Here is a 27,245-nt window from a genome sequence, read left to right as displayed (position 1 = left end):
TCAATTCCCAATTGTTGAAGAACTCTCAGCAAAAAGGCAGCAAACCAAAGTTACACTTTTTTTTTTAAATCTGTCAGTTTATTAACTTTCTTTTTTTTTTCTGAGATTTCGTAATAAATAGCACTTCTGAATCTCTCCTCTACAGTATCAAAATTAAACTCTACTGCAAAAAAAAAAAAAAAAAAAAAAAATTCAGAAGCCAAGTTCCTCCCTTCACATACAAGAAAGGACCTACCTGAAGGTCAAGACATTCATGACTTTTTTACCATCACCAAATTTGGGACCACACAAATACCATAAGAAGGTTTTCAAAAAGGTTTGTATCTTTTTTTGCCCTGCTCCTGTTTCACCTGCCCCTTTGTTCATGCATACATCCAGTTATTGATAGTCCTGATAATACCAAACACTATGGCAAGATTACTGTTTAAGCAACATCTGGAATTATTTTATCATCACAAATAAATTCTTCTGCAAAAATGAATGCCGGTTTACATTCCTCTCTCAGAATCTAAGAGAATCTACTCAAGAATAACATAGAAATGTCATACCCTATTTTATTCTCAGAAAACAAAACCCACCAGCTGCAAACTTCTGTCCATGCTGCTACAAACTTAATAGAGTAGGCCCTGTGTGTTAACAGATATAATGGGGGAAGAGTATCAATGAAGTTGTAATTTAAAAAAAAGGGAAATAAATGCAACAACTCTTCATTAATAATAAGCACCTTTTATTGACTGTCTTACCATTCAACACTCATTCCATTCAATCTCTTAAACTGCTGAGCTACAGTCCAGTTTAGCATTTAAATAAAAGATAATGCAATTTGACTTGTACAAAAAGTGTTATACCTGGGTGGCACACAATTAAAGTTCTATTTAAAAAAACCATAGACACAAATAATCACTACCTGTGGTTTGAAAATTAAGTCCTATGTATTTCAAAGTAAAAATTAACACATATCCTCCATATGATGTTATGCTTGTAAAAATGCCTACAAAAATGTTTGTTCAGAAGGCAGACTGGTTGGAAAGTATTTTCTATTTCACCATCTAACAAATGACATCACTTCACAAAAATTACTAGGCAGCAAAATATTTCAGGTGAATTTCACACATTCAAAGAACTCCTTACATCATCAAGTCACAATAATTTCAGTAAGGTCACTACTGCTCAGCACAGCAAAAAAAAAATCTGTGTGGTACAGACTAAGATTCAGCTACGAATAATTTGTTACAAGATTTAATTCAATGCTCAGGAAATTTAAAAATCATATACACTTAGGAGTCTAGTCATCACATACTGGTTATTCCTGTTCTTTTTCCTTGCTGCTTTTGGAATTTTATGTCTGTGTTATGAAGGGTATATGCTACTTCCCACTGTTTAAGACCCCTTCAAAATTGATCAGCAAACTTTTTGAGAAACTGGCAAATTGCCTTTTATAAAGAATACTTAAAATGTTTGGGTTTTTTTTTTTGCCATCTTCTTCTGACCTTATTAAACTTCTACCCAAGCCAATAAAATTAGCCAGAACTATTTTGCTGCAAGAACACCGGCTTATATGCCAACACGAATATGCAAGCAAAATAATTTATTTTATAAAAAATTAGCACGTGAATGCAAATTAAACTTCTTCTGAAAGTCCTGGACTCTACACAGTTAAAGTTTTTCAACAGTATCCAAGAAGATCTCAGGAAAGAGTAAGAAAATCTACTGAAGTAAATCCTTCATTTTACATGCAAAATGGCATTTCCTGGAAAAGCAAAAATCATGTGGTTATTTTCCTTTCAATTTCCTTTTCCTGTAGGATGGAAAGTTATTCCAAGAGATCAAAAACATCATCACTGCTGTAAAAGAGTGGTGTCTCCTCATGTCAGTTAGACTTAAGTTTGTTATCAGCAAAAATCAATGCGAAAGCAGAGACAAGCAATTCAGTTTGTAGCAGAAATTCTTTTATATCCAAGCACCATCTTTTTCCCCCTGTAAAAGAAACCCAGTATGGGAAATGATCCTTTAAAACAAGGCCATTAAAACCAAATAAAAATAACAAATAGAGCAAGAAAACCTAAACAAAGGCAGGCACACGTTACTGAGGCAGTGAATGGGATTGTTAGAAGACAAGAGGAGTTAGACATCTGTAGAGTTCACATGGCTGAGATCCTGGGTTTCTCTGCTTGGATCAGGGCATTCTCAAAGCACAAATAGGGATTTATTTTTTATTCCCAAAGCAGAAATAGGGACTTACTTTTTATTCCCCTTCCCTGCCTGTGTTTTTAAAGGCATCAAAGATATCCAGGATGCACTGAATATTTCGTAAGGCAAATACAAACTAAACATTTGCTCAAAAACTTGAGTTAATTTTGTGAAATAATTTAGATTAAAAATGGAATAGCTTATATCAGAAAGACAGCACACTTCACCCTTAAATCAAAGATTTTTGCTTGGATTCAAGCTCCAGAATTCTTACTACATATAACACAACCAGATCCTCCAGTGACATTTTTCCTCCATTTGCCATAACTTAGCCAAGAAAGACTCAGTGTCTGTCCTTGTTATCAGAGTCTGACTTCAGCAAACACTGAGTTGACACAGATGCTTACAGGTAAAGGCAGATTTCACAATAAAAGGAGTGTTATTAAAACAAATAAGAAACTAAACCAGGTAAAATCAAATTTTTGATCATTGTTCACTGAGGTACTTAACATATGAATACTAACAACTGTATAATTTACTAAATAAATGTATCAGCTTTCTTGAGACATCAAATCATATAATTAATAAATACTCTAACAGAGTAAGATAATTAATCGTGGTATAAACCCAAATAGTAAAATGATATATTAATATTAATAGGCTATTTATAATTATTAATGTGCATAAATGATACAAACTGAAAAATTAAAAAGCAACTAAAGGTACTCAATTGCTCTTGAAGTTTTATGTCCCTCCAAAAGAGATCTTTTTTGGGGGGGACTGAAATCAATGCCATCAATAACAAAAGAAACAGAGGTTCACCTTAAATCTAATTCACAACTCAACCCTGCCAGTGTGCCAGAAATAGTATTTTTTTCCATAATACTATGTCCATAATGTAAATTTTTTAGTGAATTATTTTTCTACAAGTGGACTTTCTGGAGACACAGTAAAATAAGACAGGCTCCATTTCTCTCATCTCCTTAACAATTGGATGCACCTTGTGGCAAGTGAGCTCAAGGTAACAAATCCCTTGGAAAAGGAACGAGGGGAGTGCGAGTGTGACAACCCTGATAGCCCAGAACACCAAAGTCTTTCTTTAATTCATAAGGCAATGTGGCATTAGTTCAAAAGAAGTAACAATCTCTTCCTAGCCATACACTGTCCCTTGTGATGTTCCAATACTGACACAGGTCCCTTGGCCTCTCCAAACAGGAGTGCCTTGCTTGTTTTCAAGACAGACAGCCAGTTCTTGCTGTCGTGTCTTCAGGCTGGAGCAGAATTGTGATCATTTGGTTCTACAGTGACCCTTACAAAAGAACAAAACAAAGTGAAAGGCCCAAATTCTACCTGGAAGACTCAAAAATGGCTTTGGGCTTTTCTTCATTTGCAGGAGCTGTTCATACCTGCTAAGCCAATGCAGATGCATGTGAACCATAGTGGAGTTTCTTAACAGTCACATTACTTAGCAAAGCACAGCGTCTGCTCCATCTGTAATCACAATCTTCTACAATCTGTGCACTATCAGAGCAACTCTCCATTTCTAAAATGGAAGCTGTTTTTCCAAATAACCACCTAAATGAATAAGCTGAGAAAGAGCAGAAATTAAAAACAGTTGGTGACCATTTCTGCAAAAGAATCTTTAAGAGCACATACATTTAAGTTCTGATTTTGTTACCCAAACTTTTTGGGCCACTGTCAATGAACATTTCTTGCAGGCCATAAGAGACCCATAGAGATTTTTACTGACAAGACTGTAAAGGCAAGAGTATTTAGTTACCCAAACATAAAAACCACAATTTGTGGATGCACCATTTGGGGAAATTCATCTTAGCAAAGGGAACACACACAGGATATTACCATTACTGCATGACACCCTTGATATTTTACAACTTCCACAGAACAATTCACTCCTTAAGCCCCAGAAATGCCAAAGAACAGTTGCTTAAAAATATTTTTATAGCTGTAAATCAGCATTTTTCCTGAATTTAACATATCTGTAGGTAAACAGAATTAGGCAACATTTGTTCTCAACAAAGCAGCACATTCTGCTCCCCCTGCCCCCTTCCCAAAACAGAGGCAAAAATGCAGTTCCTTTTCTCATCACAGCTCCCAGGCCAAGGACACTGCAGCTTTGTGAGTGTGAATTCCTCCACACACATGACACAACTGAGCGGGGCATCCTGACCCAAGGCTGGGAGGTTTTACTCCACATGCACTTTTCCCATGTAGACTAAGAGGAAATGTAAAGTATTGTGCTGACTTAAGACTATGTAATTTTAATGACAACAAAACCAGTAATACAGCAGAAAAAAGGGAAACAGATACTGCCCTTAAAGATTTTCTTTAAGAGAGTGGCTGAGATGAGGCATTCAGGATGAACCAACACAGGACAAGAGAAATTCTAAAAATCCTTTAAAGTTGTCGGACTTTCCTATCAGTGTTTTTAATGTTGACATCCAGTGTCTCTACTTTCTTTGTGAGCCGATCCAACATGTCATCCTGCTCTTCTATTTCAGTCTGCAGGCCAAGGGCAAGGCTCTTGAGGCGACTCAGCCCAGAAGACATCTCATCTGTCAGGGGAGAGAGGGGCCATAAGGAATCAAAGTGCTGTAAAACATTTTATCTAAATGGCCACTACCAGGATTCCTTCTTCTCCAAAACCCTGGGCTGGAAAATGTTAAATACTATTCCTCAAGTCTGAGTGTGCCTCTGAAATAGAGGAAGCATTGGTATGTTCATAGTTTCCTACCAGAAATGGTCACTTCCTCCTTCTTAACATTTTATATTTGGTGTTAAGCAAATGTTTAACACCAAACTGGATCTTTGTCAAATGACATACCTTGTAATGTAGTTTTAGATTTTTTTTAAATGTATCTCATAGAAAAATTGGTCCATATTTTCTCTGCTCAGCATACACAGTATGCTCAGTACCTCATTTGTTTTTCTTTAAACTTCATGGTGATACCAGTGAGCTGGAGATTTAAGCAGTTATTTATCATAGATGAAAAACTCCAATTTCTACATTTTGTAATAGAAATTACATGATTGATTGGTATAAATGCTTCTTGAGGTTATTAAATTTTCCACAGCTTGAGAACAGAACAAATGAGCTTCCACTAGCTCTTATGACCAACCATTTCTCTTTGATTTATTCCTGATTTTTTTCCAATCTCTTCTTTCTAGGTCAGCTACACAGTGACACATGTAAGCAAACAGGAACTTTGTCTATATGGTACAGAACAAAGGAAGGCAAACTGAGCTGAATGGTTTTGAGATGTAATAAAAGAAATGCAGCAAATCCACAATTTAAATGTTTAGTGCCTTTCATTTCTTAGCATTTTTTAGCAAAACGTGTATTTCAAAAGCTGTGCATTGCTTTAAATTATTTGGGTCTGAAGTGATGTACCATGTAGATAGTTTTAAAATGCAAATACAAGCAAATGAGTTTTTAAATTATCATCAAATTTTGCATGTTAACTAAAGAAAGAGTTGGCAATATATTACTTAATAATTTCATCTGGTTTAGGAATCAGAAGTTTACAATTGTATGACATCAAACAGCTTCAGCTTCCTCACTCACCTAAGTTGGTATCAATTTTCTGGTGGTAAGCTCGCAGTTGTTGGTTCTTTGGATAGGCATCCTTTTGCACTGAAGAAACTAAATCTGCTTTGCTGAAATCATTGTCTGTTAAGAGTATAGAGTACAGAACATTATACAACAAAAAAGCACGTGAGAATAGGTTTTGAAATTTTAGCAAGGCTGTTAAAAATTAGTTTGAACACAGGTAATCACATAACCAGAGTATCAGGAGTAGTCCAAGACTACAGGCCAGCTGTCAAGATGAACACTTTAGCTACAATTATTCTCTTTGGGGCTGCCACTCGCAGTTCTGTTGGGGAGTTGGGAGAGAAAAGCAAACCCGAGAAAAGCAAACGCCCGGGCCGGGCCCCCTGCTGGACAGAGCGCGGCACTACACCGAGCCCGACGGGACCTCCACTGCGTTACTCGCACATCATCATCATCATCATCGATATCCTGCTGCTTTCCCACTCTTATTACGTTACATTACCCAGGTTCACTTGATAAAGAAACGGTTATTTAGTATGAAAAATCCTTCACAGAAGTTAACGGATTGAGAGAAGGAGGAATGAGGCCAAACTCCATACTCTACCTTCTGAGAGTCAAGAAATGACTTCAGTATGAAGGGTTAGAATCCATGTTTGAAATAACAAGGACAATGTGTCTGAAAACTATGACAAACAATGGTTAAAAGGAGAACTTCTGAAAATGTAACATTTTGGCAAACTTAAGGAAACCCTGTCTGCACACTGTGTAAATATGTAAATATTTATTTAAATATTTATTTAAATATTTATTTATTTATTGATAAATATTTATTCGAGTATTTAATAAATATTTAATAAAACATAAATATTCTCTATGTAAATACAAGCACTGAGTGCTTTTAGTATTTAGGGGGTATAACATCTTCACTACGGATATAAAGAGTTTAATGGAAACAACTCCCTAGACTTCAAAGCATGAGGGCTGGGATACAACTCTGCAGATGTTAGGCAGCAAAGTAAATCAGCAGCTGGGCAGGCTGAAGGGTCTCTGCCTTCACCACTCTGCAAGTTTGCCCCACGTGGATTGTAAAATAAAGTTAACAAACCTGAATTATCCAGCTTCCTTAAGTTTGGATGGCTTTCCTGGTATTTCGACTCTTGTTCTTTACTAGACACGATTGCTTCTTTTAACCTAGTAAAAAAAAAAAAAAAATATATATATATATATATATATATAAAGAAAGCATTGCTATTGACCTCAGCATTAAAGAATAAAGGTAGCTAGACCATCTCAGGAGTTTACAGCAGTTTGAAAGAACCAACAGACATTTTACTTTCTCATTTTCTGGTGTTATTTCAGATATGCTGCGAGAGACAAGTCCCAAATAAGAAGTTTGTTACTTACCTGCTGTTAGCGTAATACTCAGGGGCTCCATTCTGCTCTGGCTTGCTCTCTGGAGGTTTGGCTTTGAAGTAGTTTACCAAGCCCCCCCAAACACTCTTGATGCTGTTTATGTGCCTCTGGCTGGTTTTCAAGTCCTGGTCCATCTTATCCACCATCTGCTCCGTGCGCTTCAGAGCCTCTCCCTGGCGGACGAGCTCCTGCCGGGCACGGACAGGGAAAAGAGGATCATAAGGCCGGGGTAAACTGAGACAGCAAACAATTCACCCTAAAGGTGACACTCTAAAGAAAAGTAACAGTGTTCCTTCACCTGTGCAGATTATTTCAGAGGGCAAACAGCTTTTTCCCCTCGCTCCACTTCCCTCAGGGCATTTCAATCAATAGTTGCCTGTCGGTCACTGCGTTAACCAGCTATAAAATCCTCATCCCTGTGAGGTGATGGGTTCCTGGCACCTACCACAAACAACAGCCACGAGTTTTCTGTACTGGCCTTTTGTCAAGCTGGCAAAGCTTTGCATCTATGGCTGACCACCAGATGGGTGATGTGGTGGAAATGAACAGGCTTATGGCAGGACAATTTCTAATTATGAATGTCACCTTCATTGGGAAGGGATTCTATTTTCACTTTGCTGGGATGTTTCTTGTAATTTAGAAATAGAACAACTAAAGGAAACAAACACAAACAGACTCTCTTCAGACTTCAGGAATGTTTTTTGTTAATTTTAACAGTGTAGGATATAGGAAATTTTATGTCTATTAGTACATTATTTTCTAATTCAGCAGCACTATTCCAAAGTAAATCAAAGATTAATGCCAGCAAGAAAGTTGCCTGCAGCTACCACCAGTGCAAAACAAAGAACTTGTGTTCATATTCTTGCTAAACTCTGGGAAATTTTAATTGAATATTCTTTTTTCCCTCCCTGTCAATACGGCACAAACACTCGAGACTTCAGGTTTTACCACAAGCCCTGTGTCAAGGCTGAATTATTGATTCCTCACTTGTGATTTCCTTAACAAACAAATCACGAGGCTCAAAGTTCACAGAAGTCCCACCAAGAACCGTCTGAGCACAAGGACTGGCAGCAGCTTGGGCATGCCCTGGGGTTAATTTAGGCCATCACATCACCCAAGGAACATCCCATTATTACCGCAGGTGACACAGTGGACAAGACCTTCATGAGCCCAAGCACAAAGTGCTGAAACAGAGCCAGAGGAATGAAGGAAATGATTAATCAGCGTGAACCGAAGCACATCACAAACAACTAACAGGGAAGGCCCTTTATCTAACCGACTGCTAAAAACTATTTAGTCAGCTAAAAAATTAGTAAGAACTGTCGAAAGCAGCTGAAAACAGGGCCGAGTGCCAGCCTCAGCACTATCCAGACACACTGGCTGTAACTGGGATTCTTCCCTCAAAACCCAAATGCCACCACCCAGAAAACACAGGGAGGCAGGCTGGCCGGAAAACACCGAAAGAGAGACTTTTCAGGAGGCTGTGCGGGGGCCGGGGAGAACAATCCTCCCCTCCCGGCGGTGTGAGCGAAGGGGCAGCGCTCGGGCCCTGCGGCCGCTCCTCCCCAGCGCCCCGGGGGGAAAACTCCGCTCCGGGCCCCGACCCACCTCGGAGGCGGCCACGCCGATGCGCTCGGACTCGTAGAGAAGCGACAGGGAGCGGGTGGTGCTGTCGGCGGTGGCGGCGGAGCGGCGCAGCACCTCCTGCTGCAGGTACCGCTGCCGGTCCGCGCCGCCCGCCCCGCCGGGACCCGCCGGCGCCGCATCCTCCTCCTCGTCCTCCGCGAACGGGTTGTAGCTCCTGGGGACCGCCGACATGGCGACAACGCCGGCGAGGAGCCCTCACCCCTCACAGAGCTCCCCGAGCCCCCGCCTCAGGCCGCGGCCGCTCCACCGCTTCCGCCCACGGCGCCCAGGACCGGGCGGAAGCGCTGGGCGCATTCACCGAGCGCCTTCCCCCCCCGCGGGGCGGGGTGGACGCGCCGCGGCGCTGCTGGCGGACAAGCAGCTGCTGGGCGGGACCACTGCGGCGGAGGGGGGATATGGCCAGGGATGGCCGCGCAGGGAGGGCGGGGCACCGGGCGGAAGTGAAGCCGCGCCGGGCGCTGCCATCTTTATGATGCGATTGGCGGGCCGCGCTCCCGCGGGACGCGCAGATCTCGCGGGCGGGGGGCGAGGCGGGCCGGCCGGCGCCGTTCCCGACAACATGGCGGCCGCGGCGGTGGCGGCGGCAGCGGCGGCTGCGGCCACGGCGGCCACGGCGGCGGCGGCCGGGACGGCGGCTGCCACGGCCGGGACCGCCGCGGCTCCCTCCGCGGGGCCCGCGGGGCGCGGGAACAGCCCGGCCACCGCGCGCGGCTTCTACTTCAACACGGTGCTGTCGCTGGCGCGGTCGCTGGCGGTGCAGAACCCGGCGCCTCTGGAGAAGGTGGGAGCTCCTGTGGGGAGCGCGCGTGGGGCTGAGGGCGCGCAGCCTGCGGGGCTGTCACCGGTGGGACCGCCCGTGGCGGGGGTGGCCCCGCTGTTTACGGGACACGCCCGCCGGTCCTGGCGTTCCGTGCGCGGTGTGTGCACCCCCGTGTGGGGTGTCCGGCCGCCCCCTCGGCGCTGTCCCGCGGGAGATGCCCCGTGGGCCGGGAGATGCCCCGTGGGCCGGGAGATGCCCCGGGGGACGCGGCTCTGCCTGGGCGGGGCTGTCCCTGGGCTCTGAGGGGGTTCTGTCACCGCAGCCTCGTCCATCCCTGCTCTCGGGGCAGCTGGGCCCCAGGGATGCTGCTGTGGGCCAGTTCCACCCAAACATTCGGGTCAGCAGCGCACCCTCGGGCGAGGAACTGGATCTTGCTGCGCGTCCCCCAAGTCTGTAGGATATGATCTTATATCATATAAGGAGCGATTAGTTTCAGCCTAATTAGGGCTGGTTGCTTTCCTCCACGTATCTGGTTAAATCCGGGCGGCGCAGTCGGTGCCGGGTGGAATGTGGGTGAGGGAGAGCCCCGGGGATCCGTGTGTGGGCGGTGTTTGTGCTGCTGCCCGAGCAGGGATGGATGGATGGACAGCCTGGGCTGCTGTCAGCCTGTGACAGTCTGTCCGAATGGCAGCAGGCACAAATCGTGACCAAACAGCTGAAAAAAGCACCGCTGTGTGCTGATGGAAATTATAGTGCTTGCTCCGAGCCAGCTGTTGCGGCCTTCTTTTCTTATTTCTTGTTTTGGAAATGTACCATTGATGTGACAGCCAACGGTGAATAATTTTTCTGCGCTCTGCTGTTGATTCACAAATATCCGGGCATTTTTTATTTTTTTCCCCAGTTTGACAGAATACAGCAGTTCAATGATAGTAACAGTTCATATCTAGCTGAAGTTGCTCACTTGTGTTATTGTTATTGCAAATGTAATAACCTGACGTGGAACACACGTATCAGCAGTCGTTTTCCAAAGTTCATATTTCCTCTGCTGTATTTTATGTCGAGCCAGAGGATTATCTCTGTTGTACTACAGGTCTCATAATTAGGAGGTCTGGCATTTGAAGGACCAGAATCTCAAATTCCACTGAGCATCCAGTAAATTTTTCTAATCCTCTAGGGAGGTTATTTCTAGCTTTAAAAATTTCAAGGTGGGATATTCAGAGAGTTATCTAAATAGGAAGTGGCTTGACCTTCAAACATTAGTAAGTCAAACAGTTATTTATTGTGAAGGCCGTTCTTAGATAGTATTTATTAACATCAAGGACATTTATAAAAAGACAACATGCCTTTTCCTATTTATTAACAATTCCATAGAAGAACAAAGTATTTGGGAAGTTTGATGTATTCTTTAAACATGTGTTTGTGGGGTGTGGAGAGAAGTAACAGGTAAGTAGTGAGAAAATAATAGTTCTGAAAGCTTAATCTGTTACGTGGAAAGGATTTGAGCAGGAGTCATACACAGGTTGGCAACAGTTAATTGTTCAGTGCTGTGTATGTAGAAGGCATTGGTGAGCTGTAACTGAGCTGCATCCACCTATTATTTGTTTACAGGAATTGAGTAAATATAATAAAACTGCCTGCTGCACATTCCCTGCACACCTAAAAGTGAAGTAGTGGAACGAAGGATTTGTTGTATTTCAGCACTTTGATCAAGTGTTGAAGAAAATCTTTAAATCAGCCCATGTTGTAGAAAAACTGTTTGACAGCTACTTGAGATTTTTCTGTCTTTTTCTGGTTCCTGTCATTCATCACTCCTTGTCCTTGGATGTTCTCACTGAGATTGATGACTGAAGGAGGGTAACATGGCCAAATCTATTCCAGGAGATGGAGAGACTGTGTGCTTCAAACAAGCTTTAATTTGTTTTTCAATCTCATTCCACTGTTCTTTCCCACTGCTGTTTTTCAGGTACAAAAGCTGCTCTGTATGTGTCCAGTGGATTTCCATGGGATTTTCCAGTTGGATGAACGTCGTAGGGATGCTGTTATTGCTTTAGGAATCTTCCTAATTGAATCTGACCTTCAGGTATTTTTCTCACTTAGGCTACCTATTTACCTTCAAAGATCTTGGATTAATTCAAATTTAGTTGTTCAATGAATGAAAAGTTGGTATTTGGTCTTCATAAAAGTAGATTAAGAAGGTCAGAGATAAGGGATGGATGCAGTCAGGAGAGCAAGGAAACACTGGTAAGTGTGATAGGCAGTGCCATAGCACTGCCACAGCCAAACTGCTGCTGTGTTTTCTGGTCATCATGGCTTAAGCAGAGAAAGGAAAGAGCATTCAGGAGGATTTCCTCACACCAGATGTTTCACTGCATGTTCTTTCCCACGTGCTCCTGGCTGGCAGGGATGCTCCAGTGCATTCCTGAGGGCCAGGTTTGCAATAGGCCCTTTCATGCCAGGATAAACAGACAGACAGAGCACACAGGCTGCATTGTACACAAGCATCCCTTCTGTGTCTGCCAACAGGGCCAGCACAAGCTGCTTCTCTTCCTTTGACTGCTGGGCCTGGTATTGTTCTGTATAGAGGAAAGGAAGCATGGACAAAATTCCAGGTCCAGTGCTATTAGACCTCACTTTAAATCCTTTCATGTTGCTAAGGTTTGCATCAGGCCTGAATTGCCTACTGTTTAGTAACCCTGTGCTATGGTACAGCTTGCATGGATGTTATTGACCTTGTTCTTTTTCCTTTTTGTGTTTGGGTTTTTTTTATAAGGCAGCTGTGCTGTGCTTTGATTTGCAGGTGAGGGAGCTGAAGTGTTACACAGATGTGTTAAATGACTTGTGTAAGGGCCGTGGGATGCATCACATGTGCTGAATTGGCACTAGCACTCTGAATTTTTAGCTGTCTTAAAATTATTTTGGGAGCTTGTTGTCAATTAATAAAATGTTTGGGGTTAGGTGCTGTTCTGGAACTTTCTTCTCCAGCTTTTACAGAGAATGAGCTGCCGCCTGGAGTGAAAGGCTTGGATTTAAGGCACTGAATTACTTTAATTTGTTTGTTTTGAAATCAGTTTTGCAATAGTCAAGAAACCTATGGAGTAATCATTGGAAGCAAGTTCTCTGTGTGCTAATATGATTTTACTACATCTCTAAAATATCTTGAGATTATTTGGGTCAGCTTTTCTTCTCCATTTTCAATAGAATATTTTCTTCTTTAGCACAAGGATAACGTGGTTCCTTACCTTCTGCGGCTCCTGAAGGGCCTTCCCAAAGTGCAGTGGATAGAAGAAAGCAATGCCCGGAAAGGCAGAGGTGATGTTTGGAGTTTTTGATCTTTGTTATGGATTTCCAGCCAGGAAATAGAAATAGCAAAGGTTGTTCAGGACACGGTTCAAGGGGAGAGGAGAAGTCCTGTTAGGTTCTTACTTAGCTCCTGGCTTGACAGCCTTTAATACTGATTTTCTTTAGAAGCCAAAGGAAGTTGAATAGATCCCTGTTTTCCTGCTTGTCTGCTTTTTGATGAATTGCACTTTCCAAATAGTTCTGTGTTCAATATGTTTTGTTACTAAACTGGAAAAGATTGTGTAGTAGATAGAATAGCAGAGTCGAACATGAGATTTTTATCCTCTACTTCTAGATTTGATGCTTAGTTGCTGTTTAAACCACTTCATTTTTTTTTTTTTTTGCTCCCTTAATGTAAGAATACTTTTATACAGTATTATGTAATTAAGGTTTATTTCAGATTAGTTGAAAGCCTGGGAAGGTTTTTAATTCTGATTTTTCTTTAAACATTTATGCTGAAATTATGCTGGTTAGAGTGCTTCTAAATTTTGTATGTAATACTGTTTTTCTCTACAGGCTGTCTCAGAACTTTATGATATGGGAGTCACTTGTGTCTTCTTTCTATTATAGTTTGCTCTTTCTATGTTTGTTCTCTCTAATGAGGTTTAAGTGCCTGATTTTCTCTCTATTACTTTGCAGGTTTGCTTCCAGTGGCAGAAAACTTCAGCTTCTGCTTAGTGACATTGTTATCTGACGTGGCTTACAGGGATGCATCTCTCCGAGAGCAGGTGCAGTTTAAGTTTGTGCTGTTCTATTACCCAGTTCTCCAGTGCTGCAATCCTGACAAAAGCCTGGAGAAGAGCACAGCTGCTCCCTGTCAGCAGGGAGCTGGTTGCTTTAGGGTGTGCACTGATGCATTAATTTGCTTGTGTTAATAATTAAGTACCTGGAGGATATTCGTAGGTCTGCAGTTACTTTTGTGTGTCAGTTGCTGAGCCCAGAGTTTTAGAATTCCTGTTTTGATACTGAGGTTGGGAGTGCTGCAGTTTTACTGTGTAGTACTTGCAGCTCACTGCAAACTTTGCTAGAGAAGCTCTGTAACCTGAGTGATGGCAGTGTAGTCTTTTAGTCACACAGCATTAAGAAATCTTCACAGAGGTGCTTACATTAATATTTACAAGTCTTACATAAATATTTACATAAATATTTACAATATTTACATTTGTTACAGTGATATGGCGTAAGATAATGATATCTCTTTACCAAAAGATATTTTTGTGTGTCTGTCTTGATGACTTTAGATTTTGGATGCAGTTCTACAAGTAATGCAGTTCCTGTTGGGAATGTGCCAGACACCGCAAATGCACGATAAAGGTAGTAATAAAATTGTTACTGTATTTGTAACTCCTCTCCTGTGAACTTCTTTTGTGTTTGTTTGCTGGTTATCAGGATCAATCCTGAAAAGTGAGTTTTGTCTTTCAGCTTTCCTTAGCACTTCTCTGTTCTGTTTGTTGCTGACTAGAAAATACAGAAACAGAACTGTAGTAATTTGTGGTGCTTTCATGGTTTTTCCTCTGCTTGTACAAATCAGTTGTGGTAAAGCAGTTTAGGCTGAAACAGCTTAGTAAAGTGGTAGCAAAACCATGAAGAGGAAGTTCTAAGTCACTGTTAATGTGCTGTTACATGTGTTTTTCTTTTCCAGAATATTTATGCAAGTATGCAGTGCCCTGCCTGATAGGAATTTCTCGAGCCTTTGGTCGCTACAGCAATTCAGAGGAGGCTCTCCTTTCAAAGCTTTTTCCTAAAATTCCCCCACATTCCCTGAGAGTTCCAGAAGAACTCGAAGGCATTCGCCGTCGATCCTTTAATGATTTCAGATCAATTCTTCCCAGTTCTCTGCTCACTGTTTGCCAGGAAGGAACACTGAAGAGAAAGGCTAGCAGTGTATCCAGCATCACACAGGTTTGTATGACTTGCTCTGTGTTGGAGTCAACACTGAGATGATTTCTTGGTCTCAGTGGAGTTGAGACTTAAGCCTGGATATGCAGAGAGTCTCTTAAGAGACATTTTTTGACCAAATACAAATATCTTTACTGTGGTTCCACAACTGAATTTCAAAATAGTTTTGTAGTTTCTGAATTACAGAACACGCAGTTAAAGTAGGAGCTGTACTAGTAATTCTTTACATGGAGAATTTGGCAAATCCCATTGCTTGTGTTATTATCATTAAAAGTCATTGTAATATATATCTGTAAAATTGGGAAGCTGGCACTTAATGGCTGAAGTTTTCACAAGAGGATCCAGGAGCTCTTCCTGGTTTCACCAGGAGCTGTGGATGTTCATTGTCTTGGTGGAAGACTGGATTCAGATGGTGGTTTGAAACTGCATATTGTTACTGGCATAGTTTCCTACAATAGGAAAGTCATCATTCAGATCTCTTCCCTTTAGTCAAAAGCACTGAACTGGCATTTTTTAACTTCCCATTTTTGGCTGGAATTGAGCTGTTAGACCCAGCAAATATGTAAGTTCCTGTTAGTTTTGCTTGAAGCTGTATTTCATTTTAAAGTGTACAATCTATTCCCTGATAGGTTTATAAATGTTTTATAAATATTTTCTAAAATACGGCTTTTGTGCAATGTTTCAGGTCAGTCCTGAACGTGGGCTTCCCCCTCCCAGCTCTCCTGGAGGATCTGCTGCAGTTCATTACTTTGAAGGTAGATCACCTTAAGGAACCATCTGTGATTTGGGGTTTTGTTGCTATTTATATAAAATTTAAAACGGAAAATCTTTTGACCCCTTTCTCTACCTTTTAGAATTCTTATAGGAATTCAGTGGCACATCAGCGTGTGCTAGGATTTTTAAAAAAATTTGGTTTTAAGACAGTAGGAACTAATTATTAACACCAGTAATTTTCAGGCTCAGTTATTTTTTACTTCTTTCTTGATTCCCTTCCTGCTAGGCAGTGCCTAGTACTGAGGAGCTTAATTCAACTAGGCCAAAAAGATTTCAGGAGATTAGGCTGAGTAACTTTGAGGAACAAGAGTTAACATTGTACTTCAGTACACAACTACATTGTTGATCTAGAGTCTGGAATTTTTGAGGCTTGTGGCACATTTTATAAATCCAAAACAACTGCTCCATTTGGAGTGAGTGTGATGTGGGTCATTGTGGAAGACCTGGTAATTTGCTGAAGCAAGAAATATTAAAGGAGACACTGGAGTGTTCACTAATGTGCATTAGTTACTGGATTATAAAAGGCCAAAACCTGAGAAAGTTTCATGAATTAACAGGCAAACTCTTAACTACTGAGTTGTGGTAGAGCTCCATCTGTGAGTTCTAGGTCAAAGTAGGGCTTAAAAATAAACTCTGCTTCATGAATCATGTGGAGGGCTAGCTCTGCATCTGAGATGTTTTGGTATCTCTGGATTTGTCTGGCCCCTTCAGGTTTTTAACAGTTTGAGCTTTCTCTGTTTCTGGACCATTCTCCTCTCTCAGGCCTTGGCTTAAATTAATTTTGTCCACATTGCTTTTCTTTATCCTTCACATTGCTATTTCTAGAGGCATCTCTTCCTCAACCATATAATGGGATTGCAGGGTAGTTCTTAAATTGCCACGTAGGACCAGACCTGTTTATCTTTTGTCTACTGTGTTAAACCAATGTATTCTTCTTCAATGTTGTGGTCTTTATGGTTTGAATTAAAAAAAAAATAAAACCCAAAGGCTGCAGGTTAGAGAGATACTGTTGTAGTAGAACAGAAATAATCTTAAACCTGTAGGTGAATAGTGGACAACTTTGTAAAACTTTTTGAATTATTTTAGTTGTCTCTCTGGTAGAGGTATGATTATTCCAGTCAGGTGTTTATTTTCAGTACTAACTTCTACCAAATATTTCAGCTACAGTCAGTCCTTGTATTATTTCTGTTGATAGAGTTTGTGATGGTCGTGCTTTCTGAAGAAGATGAGTAGTGACCTTGGTTTTATTCTGGCCAAGGTTAACAACTTTAAAAAAAAGAACCGAGGACTTTTTTTTTGTTGCCGTCAATAAATAGTCTTGCTTGAAAGCCTGTTAATCACGAGAACATTACTCTAGCACAGCCAGCTGAGCACTTCAGAAAGGCATGAGATGTAATTTCTCAAGAGGAAACAAAGCCAAGAGCAGTTTGCTGAGCAAGTTGTTTGCTTAATAGAGTACTTGAATCTGAAAAATAATTTGATTCTCTTTGCTTTCAAATTGCTGTGGTGAATTGGTGCCTATTCTAAGATGAACATTGTGCCATGTGTTCATTTCATCTAATACAGGGGAAAGCCTTGAAAAATAGTTTTGACTTAACCCGTTTTTGCATCTCTGTGCTTCTGATCTAAAGGGCTTTTACAAATGTTTCCAGGTAGATGCACATCAGTAGTGTGGAAAGGTTTGTCAGAAGTATCTCTGACATGGACACAAGTTATTGTAATAAATTCTCTGTTGTGATAGTAAACTTCTAATGGCAATTGTATCATAGTTTTCTGTCTTAATTTAGCAGTAGATGGGCTTGCACCTCTGGCAAGTTGAAAACTGTGTTAGAAAGAACACTTTTGTAGTGGCTAAATGTTTCCATTGAAGAGAGTTAATATCTATTCTCTCCTCAAACTTGTTTTCCATTTTTTTTCTTCTGATCAGGTTCATATCTTCCTGATGGGAGTGCACTGGATCCTGATTATTACTTCTCCACAGTCAGCTCCAGTTTTTCAGTTTCTCCTCTCTTCAACGGTATTAACAATAAAGAGTTTAACATCCCACTGGAAATGCTCAGACAACTGTTGAACATGGTACGTGATGGCTCCTTATAGAGATTGCAGTGACACTCTGCTTTAGATACTTGCTAGAAATAGATGCAGTTTAAGTTTTAGAATTGCAAGTAAAATGACAGCCTTTGTCTCTGAAGCTTTGTGTAATTTTATTTTTATGGCATTTAATGTCACGCTTCAATAGCGTTCCTGAAAAGCTCTCATATAAACCATGCAGAACCTGGAAAGTTAAGGAAGTTTATGTCAACTGCTTCCTGCTTGAGTGTTGCAGACCATTGTTCTGGTGTAATCTGTGTACTGCTAGTTGCTGAAATAGAAGATTGAGTTTTGCTGTGAGAGTGAGACTTCCTGAAGGGTTTGTTTGCTGGGAATTCACACAAGTGACAGAAGCTGCAGGCCCTGTCTGCTTTTGGCATCAGCTGTTCTGGAACAGCAGAGAGGCTCAAATGTTCTTGTTGCAGCCTTAATTTCATCTGAGGCTTTGTAGTGAAGTGACTTGTGTTTTCTGTACATCAGCAAAATTTTATTAAATTATATTCTCCTCCTATCTAGAGTCACTAACAGGAAACATCCTGTTTTAGTTTGGGTTTTTTTCCTCCATAGGTAAAGCAGATCGTTGAAGATTCTCTTCTGAAGACCTTAGATGCAGTTATAGCTGAAGTTACAGAGGTATGATTTTACCTTCCTCCTTTAATAACTTTGGTACTTCATTTTTTGCCTTACTACTTGCAAAATTAGTATTTTACTTATGTAAGGTATGCCTTCTCTTTGCAAAATGATACTAATTTCCTTTTTGAACAGTTCTTTCAGTGGTTTAAATCCTTAGCCTTAGAATCTGTACAATGGTGAAGGGAGGTGGTATTTTTCACTAACAGAGGAGGAAATAGTTATTTTCCTACATTAGCTCTGTTGTCCTGATAAATTACAGCATTGATTGCCCAAAACTGGTTTGCTGTAGACTGAAGTCTTTCTTGCATATTGCAGTTCCATTGCCTTATTTCACATATATGAAATGCATTGGTTGTTTTCAGTTTGTGGCTTGGAAATCACTGCTGTACTTTTAGGTGCTGTTTCTGTGAGTTTGTCACTGTTGCAGCTCCTGGACTTTCAGAGCTGGCAGGCTTGGTTCTTCAGGTCTGTGAGTCCTCCTTTCAGAGCAAGGACTTGTTACTTGTTCTCCCTCCCCTGGGTGCAGTTCTGTCACAGCCTCCACCACATTTTATGGAGTTTGCCTCATTTCCTCAGGGCATAAAGCTGTGGTGAAAGGAGTGTGTGCTGAAATGTGTGCATTTCTCAGCCTCCCATCAAGCACTGCCATGTTCAAAATGTAGGTCTGAGTGGAGACAACCTCAGCCTCTCGTTTTGCCATCTCAGTGAAGTGAGAGCTTTGAGTCCTCTCTCTCTCTTTTTTTTTGTTTTTGTTTTGTTTTTAGCCTCATTATTAGAGAAACCGACATGCTCTTTAAATCAGTGGCTGAATCGTGTTTAATGCATTGAATGGCTCTACTTTTGTTAAAAGTAGAGAGGAGAGAAGCTGTGAGGTTACTTCTTGTACCTGTTTTATAGGTTTGTTTACATTGTGGAGGTGGAGTGAGATCTATTTATTTGTATAATGGAAAATACTTCCTTTTGAATCTGGCAGATGGCTTCTTTTCTCTTTCAGACGAGTTCTAGTACGGATCTCTATTACAAAACCTTCAGTGACCCTCTTTACCTTGCTCAGTTTAAAATGCTGAGAGACACACTATACTATATGAAAGGTATAGTATTTATTTTTTTTTATTATTTATTCTTCATTATGTTGAGGATCACAAGCATCATCTGCTTTGTATCGAGTGCTTGGACATTGGGTTTGCATTTCCTGAGAACTCCACTTATGGTGTTAAATTTGTATTTTGAAATGTTTTCTTATTAAAAAGGTGCTATGAAAGTAGAAAAAAATATTCTGACCAGCATTAAAAGGATTAATAGATGACATTTAAATTGTCTGTTCACTGGTAGACTTTGTTATGATATTTATCTTTCAGACAGGACATAAACCTGATTAAATAATATAATTTATCATGTAGCAATGACTTTTATATATGCTGTTATTCTGATACACTGACTTCCATCCTTCCAGTATAATGTTGTTTCCTTTTCTTTCTTTAGACCTTCCCAACTCATTTGTGAAGGAAATCCATGATTTTGTGCTGGAGCAATTCAACAGCAGCCAGTCAGAAGTTCAGAAAATCCTCCACGATGTGGATCGACTGCACAACGAACTGAGCCCTTTAAAGCTGCGCTGTCAGGCCAATGCTGCCTGTGTGGATCTCATGGTGTGGGCTGTGAAAGATGAACAAAGTAAAAGAAATGCTCTTTGGTTTCTGCAGTGTCTGTCTCTTGTGTTCTAAGTTGTAGAAATACTTATGGAGTAGATGGTGCTCAGGGATATATTGAATTTCAGTGGAATACTTTTTACTTTTAGAATGCGAGAGTAAAACTTGAATCAAAAGGTTGTCAGATTAGTTGTCTGAGTAGTTAGACATCTCTTTATAGAAATGGAAACAGAAACTTCCTATTAATTATATCCAGGGGATGCCATAAATGCCGAATTACATGCAGCTATTTATTTTCTAGTTTCTGTTTTATTTATTGCTCTTAATTTCTTAATTGTTTCTCAGTGATTCTTTTAAAGGAAATTTTTTTTCCTTATTGCTAGTGGGACTGGGAAGCTCTTTCTTACTTTTCCTCTATTTTCTTTCTTCTTGTATAAATCTTACATCTGCTGAACATGTGAAGGATTTTTCTCTTTTGAACATTGCAATATTTGATTTCTGCTCAGTATGAAAATCAGCTTTAAACTGATGTTCTTTCAGTCACAGTGTTTGACAAAGCTATTTAGTACAGGTGCAAAGTTTCTAAAACTGATCTTGCAGAAGCAGCACTAAATTTTATACTACAAGTTTGAAGCTTATAAATTCTCTCCATTATTTTAGAAATTCCAGTAGACATTGGGTTGTGTGTGGCCTAATAACAAATTGAAAATAATGTTTTCTGTTGGATTTCTTTATTTAAGGTGCAGAAAACCTGTGCATCAAGTTGTCAGAGAAGCTGCAGTCAAAAACCTCAAGCAAAGTCATCATTGCTCACTTACCACTGCTAATTTGCTGTTTGCAGGTCTGTCTTTACAGCATTTGTCATTAATTACTGTAATTACTCAGTGTATCAGTGAATGAGGGTTTGAGGAGTTTTACAGATTGCTGGAACACATTATCTGCTATTTTTATTACTTTCCATCACTGTGTTCTACATTCTGATTTCAGAGGTCTGGTGTGAAAACTAGGAATCGCTTTTAGAATTTTCTTAGTTCAACTACTTCTTGAAGAATAATATTCATGAGGGTTTTCTAACCAGTATTTAATTTCTGAACTATTTAGTTCAAATAGTTAAAATATTGGGACTGGCACTGAGGTTTTAGGCTAAGCCTTGGTTATTCTAATTTTTGTCTTTATTGGGCACTTACCCAATCTTACAAATGTGTTTTCTATCACATGAGTTTTAAGTTATAAGGTTCCTCTAAATATTGGAACTAGTAACTTTATTTTTGGGGAGTGCAATTAATTTCATATAACTCCTGTGAAAACACCCAGGAAGAGAGCAGCAAGGCTTGAGTGGTATATGACACACCCTGGAATAACCTAAACCAGTTAGAGGCTTAAAATGTCTAAATCTTCTGCTAAAAATTGAAGCTCTCAAAACTAAGTAGGATTTGTTTTGTTTTCTGTCTGTTTGTATTGAGCTGAAGTTGCAAGCTTGCAGCTGAAATAAAAATAGTGCTGTTTTATTCTAAAGCTATGTTTTGTTCATTTTGTCTTGTTTTGGTTTGTTTTTTGTTTTTCCTTTTTAGGGTCTGGGTCGTTTGTGTGAGAGGTTCCCTGTTGTGGTTCATTCTGTCAATCCATCATTGAGAGACTTTCTTGTGATACCTTCCCCAGTGCTTGTGAAACTTTACAAATATCACAGCCAGTATCACACAGGTAAAGGAAAAAAGCCTGTGCTCCGGAGTGATTGTTTTCCAACTTGTGTAGCTTTTTTCATACTTTCTGTTATTTTGTGATGATGCAGCTGTAGGTGGAAATGGAGATGGAATTGTGCAATTTTTTTTTTTTTTTTTTTGAGGTGGGGAGAAGGGAAGCAAATGAAATTCTGGTAGAAATGTGTCTAAGGGTAAGCAGTAGGACTGCTCTGTCTGTTCTGCTGATACTGAGCAATTCTGTCTTGAGTGAAATTCTGCAGCCAGAGCCAGTGCACAATTACTCTCATAGTGAGGGAAAAGAAATCACATACCCAGTTGGAACCTCCCTTGTTTCAAGTTGAGGCTGTTGTGTCTAATTCTCCTACAAAGGCTGCTTCTGTCTGCCCTGTAGCCTACTTTGCAGTTTGGGAGGCAGCTACTGGGTCTGTCTAAAGCTGCTGCTTCTCCAGAGTGAACTAGGTCACGTTCCTCACACTCCCCATACACATCCTCTCCTCCAGCCTTGTGACTGTCTTGGCATTGGGCAAGTTTTCTGTTGTTGTTTTTAAATTTTAATCTGATTTCGAGTTATGATTTCCAGAAGAAAAGCGTTCAATTCAAATCACTTGCTGATGCAAAAGCAGTATTGTAATGCTAGAGCAAAATAGTGAGGTAGTAAGTGGCTGAATTTAGGAATAATAATTTAGGAATAATCAAATGCAGTAATGGCTTGTATAGCTCATGAAGTGGTGTTGATTTCTGTACTCCTGTGCTCTTAGTAGGTGGAAATGACATCAAGATTAGTGTCACCAACGAGCATTCAGAGTCCACTCTAAATGTAATGTCTGGCAAGAAAGGTCAGCCATCCATGTATGAGCAGCTGCGTGACATTGCCATAGACAACATCTGCAGGTAAGAGGGGGGCTGGCACCATGCTGCACATGTGCTATTTCCCTGGCACCATGCTGAACTCGTGCTATTTCCCTGGCAGAAAAGTACTGTGCCCATTTAGAAGGTTCTGCTCTGTTTTGCCATGAAGTCTTTGTGCCTTGTTTGGTCGTGACTTCATTTTCCTTCAGGCATCTCTTGCTTCTGTTTATGTCCTAACTGTAAAATGATAATTCAGTCTTACTGTTTTGCTTCCCATGTCTGCCAGTCACCATTTTCAGTAGGTAGGTGTTTTTGTAGATATTTAGTAGATTTTTTTTGTTTTCAGCTTAGGTTAGTACATGAGTGAGCCTCCTGTAACAGAAGGATTGTCACACACTTGTGTGGGCAGTGATTTTTCTTCTCTTTTAGACAGCTACAGAGAGCTAGAGGGAAGACACAGTTGGTGACTAGAGACAAGGAATTGAAGTTTCAAAGCAGTGGATTCTGAATTTACCTTATTGCATATTCCCATCATTATTATTCCTGGAGAAAGCAGAAGTAGAAACTTGGCTCATTTTTTAAAATGTATCTGCAGTGTTCCTTGGCAATCAGTTCTTACTCTTCAGTATAAACCTGCTTCCCTTATATATAGATGGCATGCATTTACAGTAGTTAAAAGTGATATATTTTATTGATGCATTACATTTTTTCTGTCCATTGTTACTCCAGGTGCTTGAAAGCTGGCTTGACTATAGATTCAGTGATTGTTGAGGCCTTTCTTGCCAGTTTATCCAACCGTCTGTACATCTCTCAGGAGAATGATAAGTAAGTTGTCAGTAAGTCATAAACCCATTTTTCCTTCGCTCAGTGAATCTTAGACTTATTCCAAGATATAAATATTGGCAGCATTATTTTAGAATTAAATGTCTCTGAGATTAATGGGCTTGTGCATGGGGCTTTGATCTACCCATGCCAAGTCTTTGGACAGCTGAGCCGGTTTTCATACTGAGAGGAATGGATCCAGTTTTAGCTGATTGAATCATCAAATTTTTGATGAATATTAGCTAATTTTGAGTCCTCAGCTGAGTGATGCTTTTTCTTCAAGCTTCAGCTGTCCTTTTTGGCTAGACACATTTCGTCATGCTCTGCTCACCAAACAAGAAGTCTCGTGGGGGAGGTTCTTTAGTAGCTGGTCTGACTTAGTATTTTGCCCATCATTTTTGCCTCTTTTCACTGTTGTTTTTAGAACAGTTTGTTCATGCTTTAATGTAGATTTCTTCAATAGTGAGTTTGGGAGAGGTTATTTTTTATTTTGATAATCAACTTGTGCAAGTATATCCTCTAATTTTGGGGATAAGTGGCAGTTGTTGCCTCTGAGTGGCAGTAGTAAAGCTGCCAGTGGTGTTTAAATTTCGTGTAGGAAGTGTTACTTATATGAAACGTAACTGAGGTCTTGGTAACTATTGAACAGTTACATTTATCACCTTGGGATTTTTGTTTGTTTTCCTAACAGGGAAGCTCATTTGATTCCTGACCACACAATTCGTGCTCTAGGGCACATTGCAGTGGCACTGAGGGACACCCCAAGAGTAATGGAACCCATCCTGCAGATCTTGCAGCAGAAGTTCTGCCAGCCACCTTCTCACCTGGACGTGCTCATCATTGATCAGCTCGGCTGTTTGGTCATCACTGGAAATGTAAGGAAAGAATTGGCCAAGAGGATGCCAGTTCATCATCCCTTCCCTTTAGTTAAATGGAAATGTATTTTAGAAAGTGCATGTGCAAAGGGCTTTTAAGGCTTCTCTTTTCTTCACTACAGGTAGACACTTGTACAGTCTTTGTGATATCAGAAAACAAAATCTGTGATAACGTGTAAAGTGCTGTCCCTGTAAAGAGATGAATCCCCACAGAAAATAAGTCTTAAAAAAAATACTATAAAGCTCACCAAACTCAATGTTTTCAAAAGTGACTAAGTTTTTAAACTTGGCCTATCACTGATAAGTGGAGAGTATTTTCTTTTTGTATCAGTAATTAACTTTCTAAGTCTTGTAGGTTCATACATTTTAATCTTTATGGAAGATTGTCTTCAGTCATACAAATATTAACTGACTTTTTCCAAATGTTATTTGTGCCTCTGAACAAGCAGTGAATTGTCAGAACTCAGAAGCCTGAAAAAATGGTTTCTGTCAGAAAGGCAGAATTAAAGAACATAATAAATTTTCTAAAATTTGATAATTAAAAGCATTCACAAAAGCACTTGTACTGTTTGCTTCATGGAAGCTGAAACCATTGCTCAGGCCATGGCTGCACACCTATCTGAGGAGCTTGGTAATACTTAGAGTATTTTCCAGGGCTGTTCTTTAGCGAGATTGCATTCAATAAGCTTTACTTAGGGATTTTGTTTTGTTTTTTTTGCAGCAATACATTTACGGTGAGGTGTGGAATCTATTCCAGCAAATCAGTGTTAAAGCAAGCTCAGTTGTTTACTCTGCCACAAAGGACTATAAGGACCATGGATACAGGTAACACTTATCTGTGTACCTTAAATGTGTGAAAACTGTATCAAATACCCTTTGTGCTGATTTGGGGTTTTTCACTTTGTCCCACTATCAAGTTTTATTACAAGGTTGCAAATTGCACTGTTCTTTGATGTTAAAAATAAATACATTAATTTAAAAATAATAGCACTTCAAAATGCAGATATTCCCCGAAAATGCTTTTTACTACAGGTAGCATTGATAACTTTTACCTCTATAAGGAGTCAGTGTTTGTGAAAGATAATTGACATTGATGACTTATGTTATCTGTAATTACAATAATTAATTACTAAAGTACAGTAATTAATTACTAAATCTCTTAGCTCAGAAAAGCTGAGAGTGTGGTTTGTTTTGTTTTTAATGTGATTCTCGTGCTTGTTAGGGATTAAATGCAAACCATTAACAATTTAATTCTTTGTATGTAAGTTATGCATTGTTGTCCCCACTAGAAGTAAAGATTATCACTGACTGTTGTTGGTTGGAGTAGGCTGGATACCTTTTAATGCAGAATGGGAGTAGCTGAGAGGACTGTTCCTGTCAGTATGTTTTAACAATGCAATCTCAGCTTCAACAACTGATAGGAGTTCTAATCCTTCTGCTCAAGAGCTTTCCCAAGACAGAAGCACTGCCCTTGGCTGCTTTTGGTCTGCTACAGGGAAGTACTTTCCTCGTGGCCATGACAGCATCATAAATGGGACATCCTCCAAAGGCACAGCTTAAAAATAGTTTTTCACTTAAATACCAGTTGCATTTCAGTTGTCAGTAAAGTGATGTGCTGCTCATAAAAACAGCAAGAAAAAACCCTATGTGAAAATATTTCAGTAGCCTTATTACAAGAGTTGCTATCAGTATGATGAAGAAAACACTGAAAATATAAAACCCGAAGAATTGCTTATTCATAACTATTCTTTCTCCTCAGGCACTGCTCCTTGGCAGTCATTAATGCCCTGGCCAACATTGCTGCCAACATCCAGGTGGAGCACCTTGTGGATGAGCTGCTGATGAACTTGCTGGAGCTGTTTGTTCAGCTTGGGCTGGAAGGAAAGAGAGCCAGTGAGAGAGCAAGTGAAAAAGGACCAGCACTGAAGGTCAGCTATGCACTGGTTTTTAATTGTGTGCAGCTGTGCTTTATGTGGGTGGCACTGCTAAAGACACAGGGAAAACCCACCCTGTGCTAAGCCTGAGAGTGAGTTCTGGTTGTGGAGTGTGAGTGCAGGTCTGGAGTGCCTGAGCTGATCCATGTGGAGTGTCCCAGATAAAATGGGGTAGCTGCAGTTCAGCTGGGACTGCCTCAACTGGAGTGTCAGAGGCAGAGCTGCAAAGGGAAACGTGGGATGCTCTGGAATCAGTATTGGAGACAAATTACTGCACTGACTGAAAGCTGTGCAATTCTGCAAGTGGAGAAATGACAGATTTCAGACGGATTGAGCTAGGAGGCAGTGTTTCTTTAGTGTGAAGATCCTGAGAGCAGTTCCACTAGAACGTTCTACTCAATGCAGAATACAAGTTATGAAAAGTATTCTGAAGGTGGGGTTTCTTCATTTTCAGGAAGAGATTAAGAGGGTAAAACATAGCACATGCTATGCTCCCCAAACAAAAGCAAATTTTTTTTTGCTAGTTTGCCTATGTCTCATCTTCTCAGCACACTAAAATTTGCTTGATAACCATTAAAATGTTCAGTGATTTATTTGTTTTATTTTCAACCATTCAAAAGTGGTTTCTGTGAGGACAAGAAAAAATATTTTGTTTTTCTTTTGGTGTTGCTGAGAGTTGGCATGGATGTCCTCTAGGTATGCCCAGGAATGGAAGTCATTCCATCTTCACCCTCAGTGCCATGTATTATCATAAAGAGGCTGATATTTCATTTTTTTAAACAAAGAATCCTACTAGAAAAGTGGATTTTCTACAGAAACTGTGTAGTTCTGCTGGGTTCTGGCTATTGCAGTTAATTTGCATCTCTGACTCTGACTCTGAAGTGGTGAGTCACATGCAGTGGGTTGTCCTGAAGCTAACAAAAAAATCATGGTGACTTTTTCCAGTTGCCTTTACCCCTTAGAGTAGTGTCTTCTGTGCTATTATTTTATTCTCTTCAAAAATATTTTAAGACCCATCTTCTGTTTTGCTTTATCTTGACTCTCCAGGAAAGATAACTGGAATTTGTTGTAGTTGGGTTACACCGTTATTGTTTCATCT

General features: G+C 40.2%; 2 protein-coding genes across 2 annotated transcripts in view; one reads left to right on the top strand and one right to left on the bottom strand.

Moving 5' to 3' along the window:
* Window positions 1-706: 706 nt before the first annotated feature.
* On the bottom strand, window positions 707-9,076 carry SNAP29 (synaptosome associated protein 29). Its single transcript, XM_083873992.1, has 5 exons — window positions 8,783-9,076; window positions 7,166-7,362; window positions 6,867-6,952; window positions 5,774-5,878; window positions 707-4,763 (listed from the first exon to the last, which is right to left on the bottom strand). The coding sequence occupies exons 1-5, from the start codon at window positions 8,990-8,992 to the stop codon at window positions 4,606-4,608; spliced, it is 756 nt and encodes a 251-aa protein (XP_083730118.1). The 5' UTR covers window positions 8,993-9,076; the 3' UTR covers window positions 707-4,605.
* Window positions 9,077-9,380: 304 nt separating this feature from the next.
* PI4KA (phosphatidylinositol 4-kinase alpha) overlaps window positions 9,381-27,245 on the top strand; it is a gene marked incomplete at its 5' end in the record, with an annotated part of 55,383 nt that continues 37,518 nt past the window's right edge. The window contains 18 exons of the mRNA XM_083874272.1: window positions 9,381-9,602; window positions 11,545-11,661; window positions 12,797-12,890; window positions 13,560-13,648; window positions 14,162-14,234; window positions 14,563-14,822; window positions 15,505-15,574; window positions 17,521-17,669; window positions 18,252-18,317; window positions 19,312-19,408; window positions 19,800-19,991; window positions 20,707-20,807; window positions 21,538-21,667; window positions 22,425-22,557; window positions 23,245-23,340; window positions 24,029-24,212; window positions 24,934-25,037; window positions 25,972-26,140. Of these exons, the coding sequence (XP_083730398.1) occupies window positions 9,381-9,602; window positions 11,545-11,661; window positions 12,797-12,890; window positions 13,560-13,648; window positions 14,162-14,234; window positions 14,563-14,822; window positions 15,505-15,574; window positions 17,521-17,669; window positions 18,252-18,317; window positions 19,312-19,408; window positions 19,800-19,991; window positions 20,707-20,807; window positions 21,538-21,667; window positions 22,425-22,557; window positions 23,245-23,340; window positions 24,029-24,212; window positions 24,934-25,037; window positions 25,972-26,140 (2,346 nt within the window). The remainder of the gene's footprint in view (window positions 9,603-11,544; window positions 11,662-12,796; window positions 12,891-13,559; window positions 13,649-14,161; window positions 14,235-14,562; window positions 14,823-15,504; window positions 15,575-17,520; window positions 17,670-18,251; window positions 18,318-19,311; window positions 19,409-19,799; window positions 19,992-20,706; window positions 20,808-21,537; window positions 21,668-22,424; window positions 22,558-23,244; window positions 23,341-24,028; window positions 24,213-24,933; window positions 25,038-25,971; window positions 26,141-27,245) is intronic.

Source organism: Zosterops lateralis (genome assembly GCF_965231275.1).
Source record: "Zosterops lateralis genome assembly, chromosome: 17".
Classification (NCBI taxonomy): domain Eukaryota; kingdom Metazoa; phylum Chordata; class Aves; order Passeriformes; family Zosteropidae; genus Zosterops; species Zosterops lateralis.
Note: the sequence above shows the minus strand (reverse complement) of the source record. Positions and strands in the feature narration are given on the sequence as shown.

What these genes read in the sequence shown, in the direction of transcription:
- SNAP29 (XM_083873992.1), bottom strand. Translation starts at nt 8,992, where the DNA reads ATGTCGGCGGTCCCCAGGAGCTACAACCCGTTCGCGGAGGACGAGGAG. An exon ending in GAGTATTACGCTAACAGCAG is followed by an intron (nt 6,953 to 7,165) that starts GTAAGTAACAAA and finishes TTTTTTTACTAG; the next exon opens with GTTAAAAGAAGCAATCGTGT. An exon ending in AAGGAAGCTGGATAATTCAG is followed by an intron (nt 5,879 to 6,866) that starts GTTTGTTAACTT and finishes TACTCTTAACAG; the next exon opens with ACAATGATTTCAGCAAAGCA.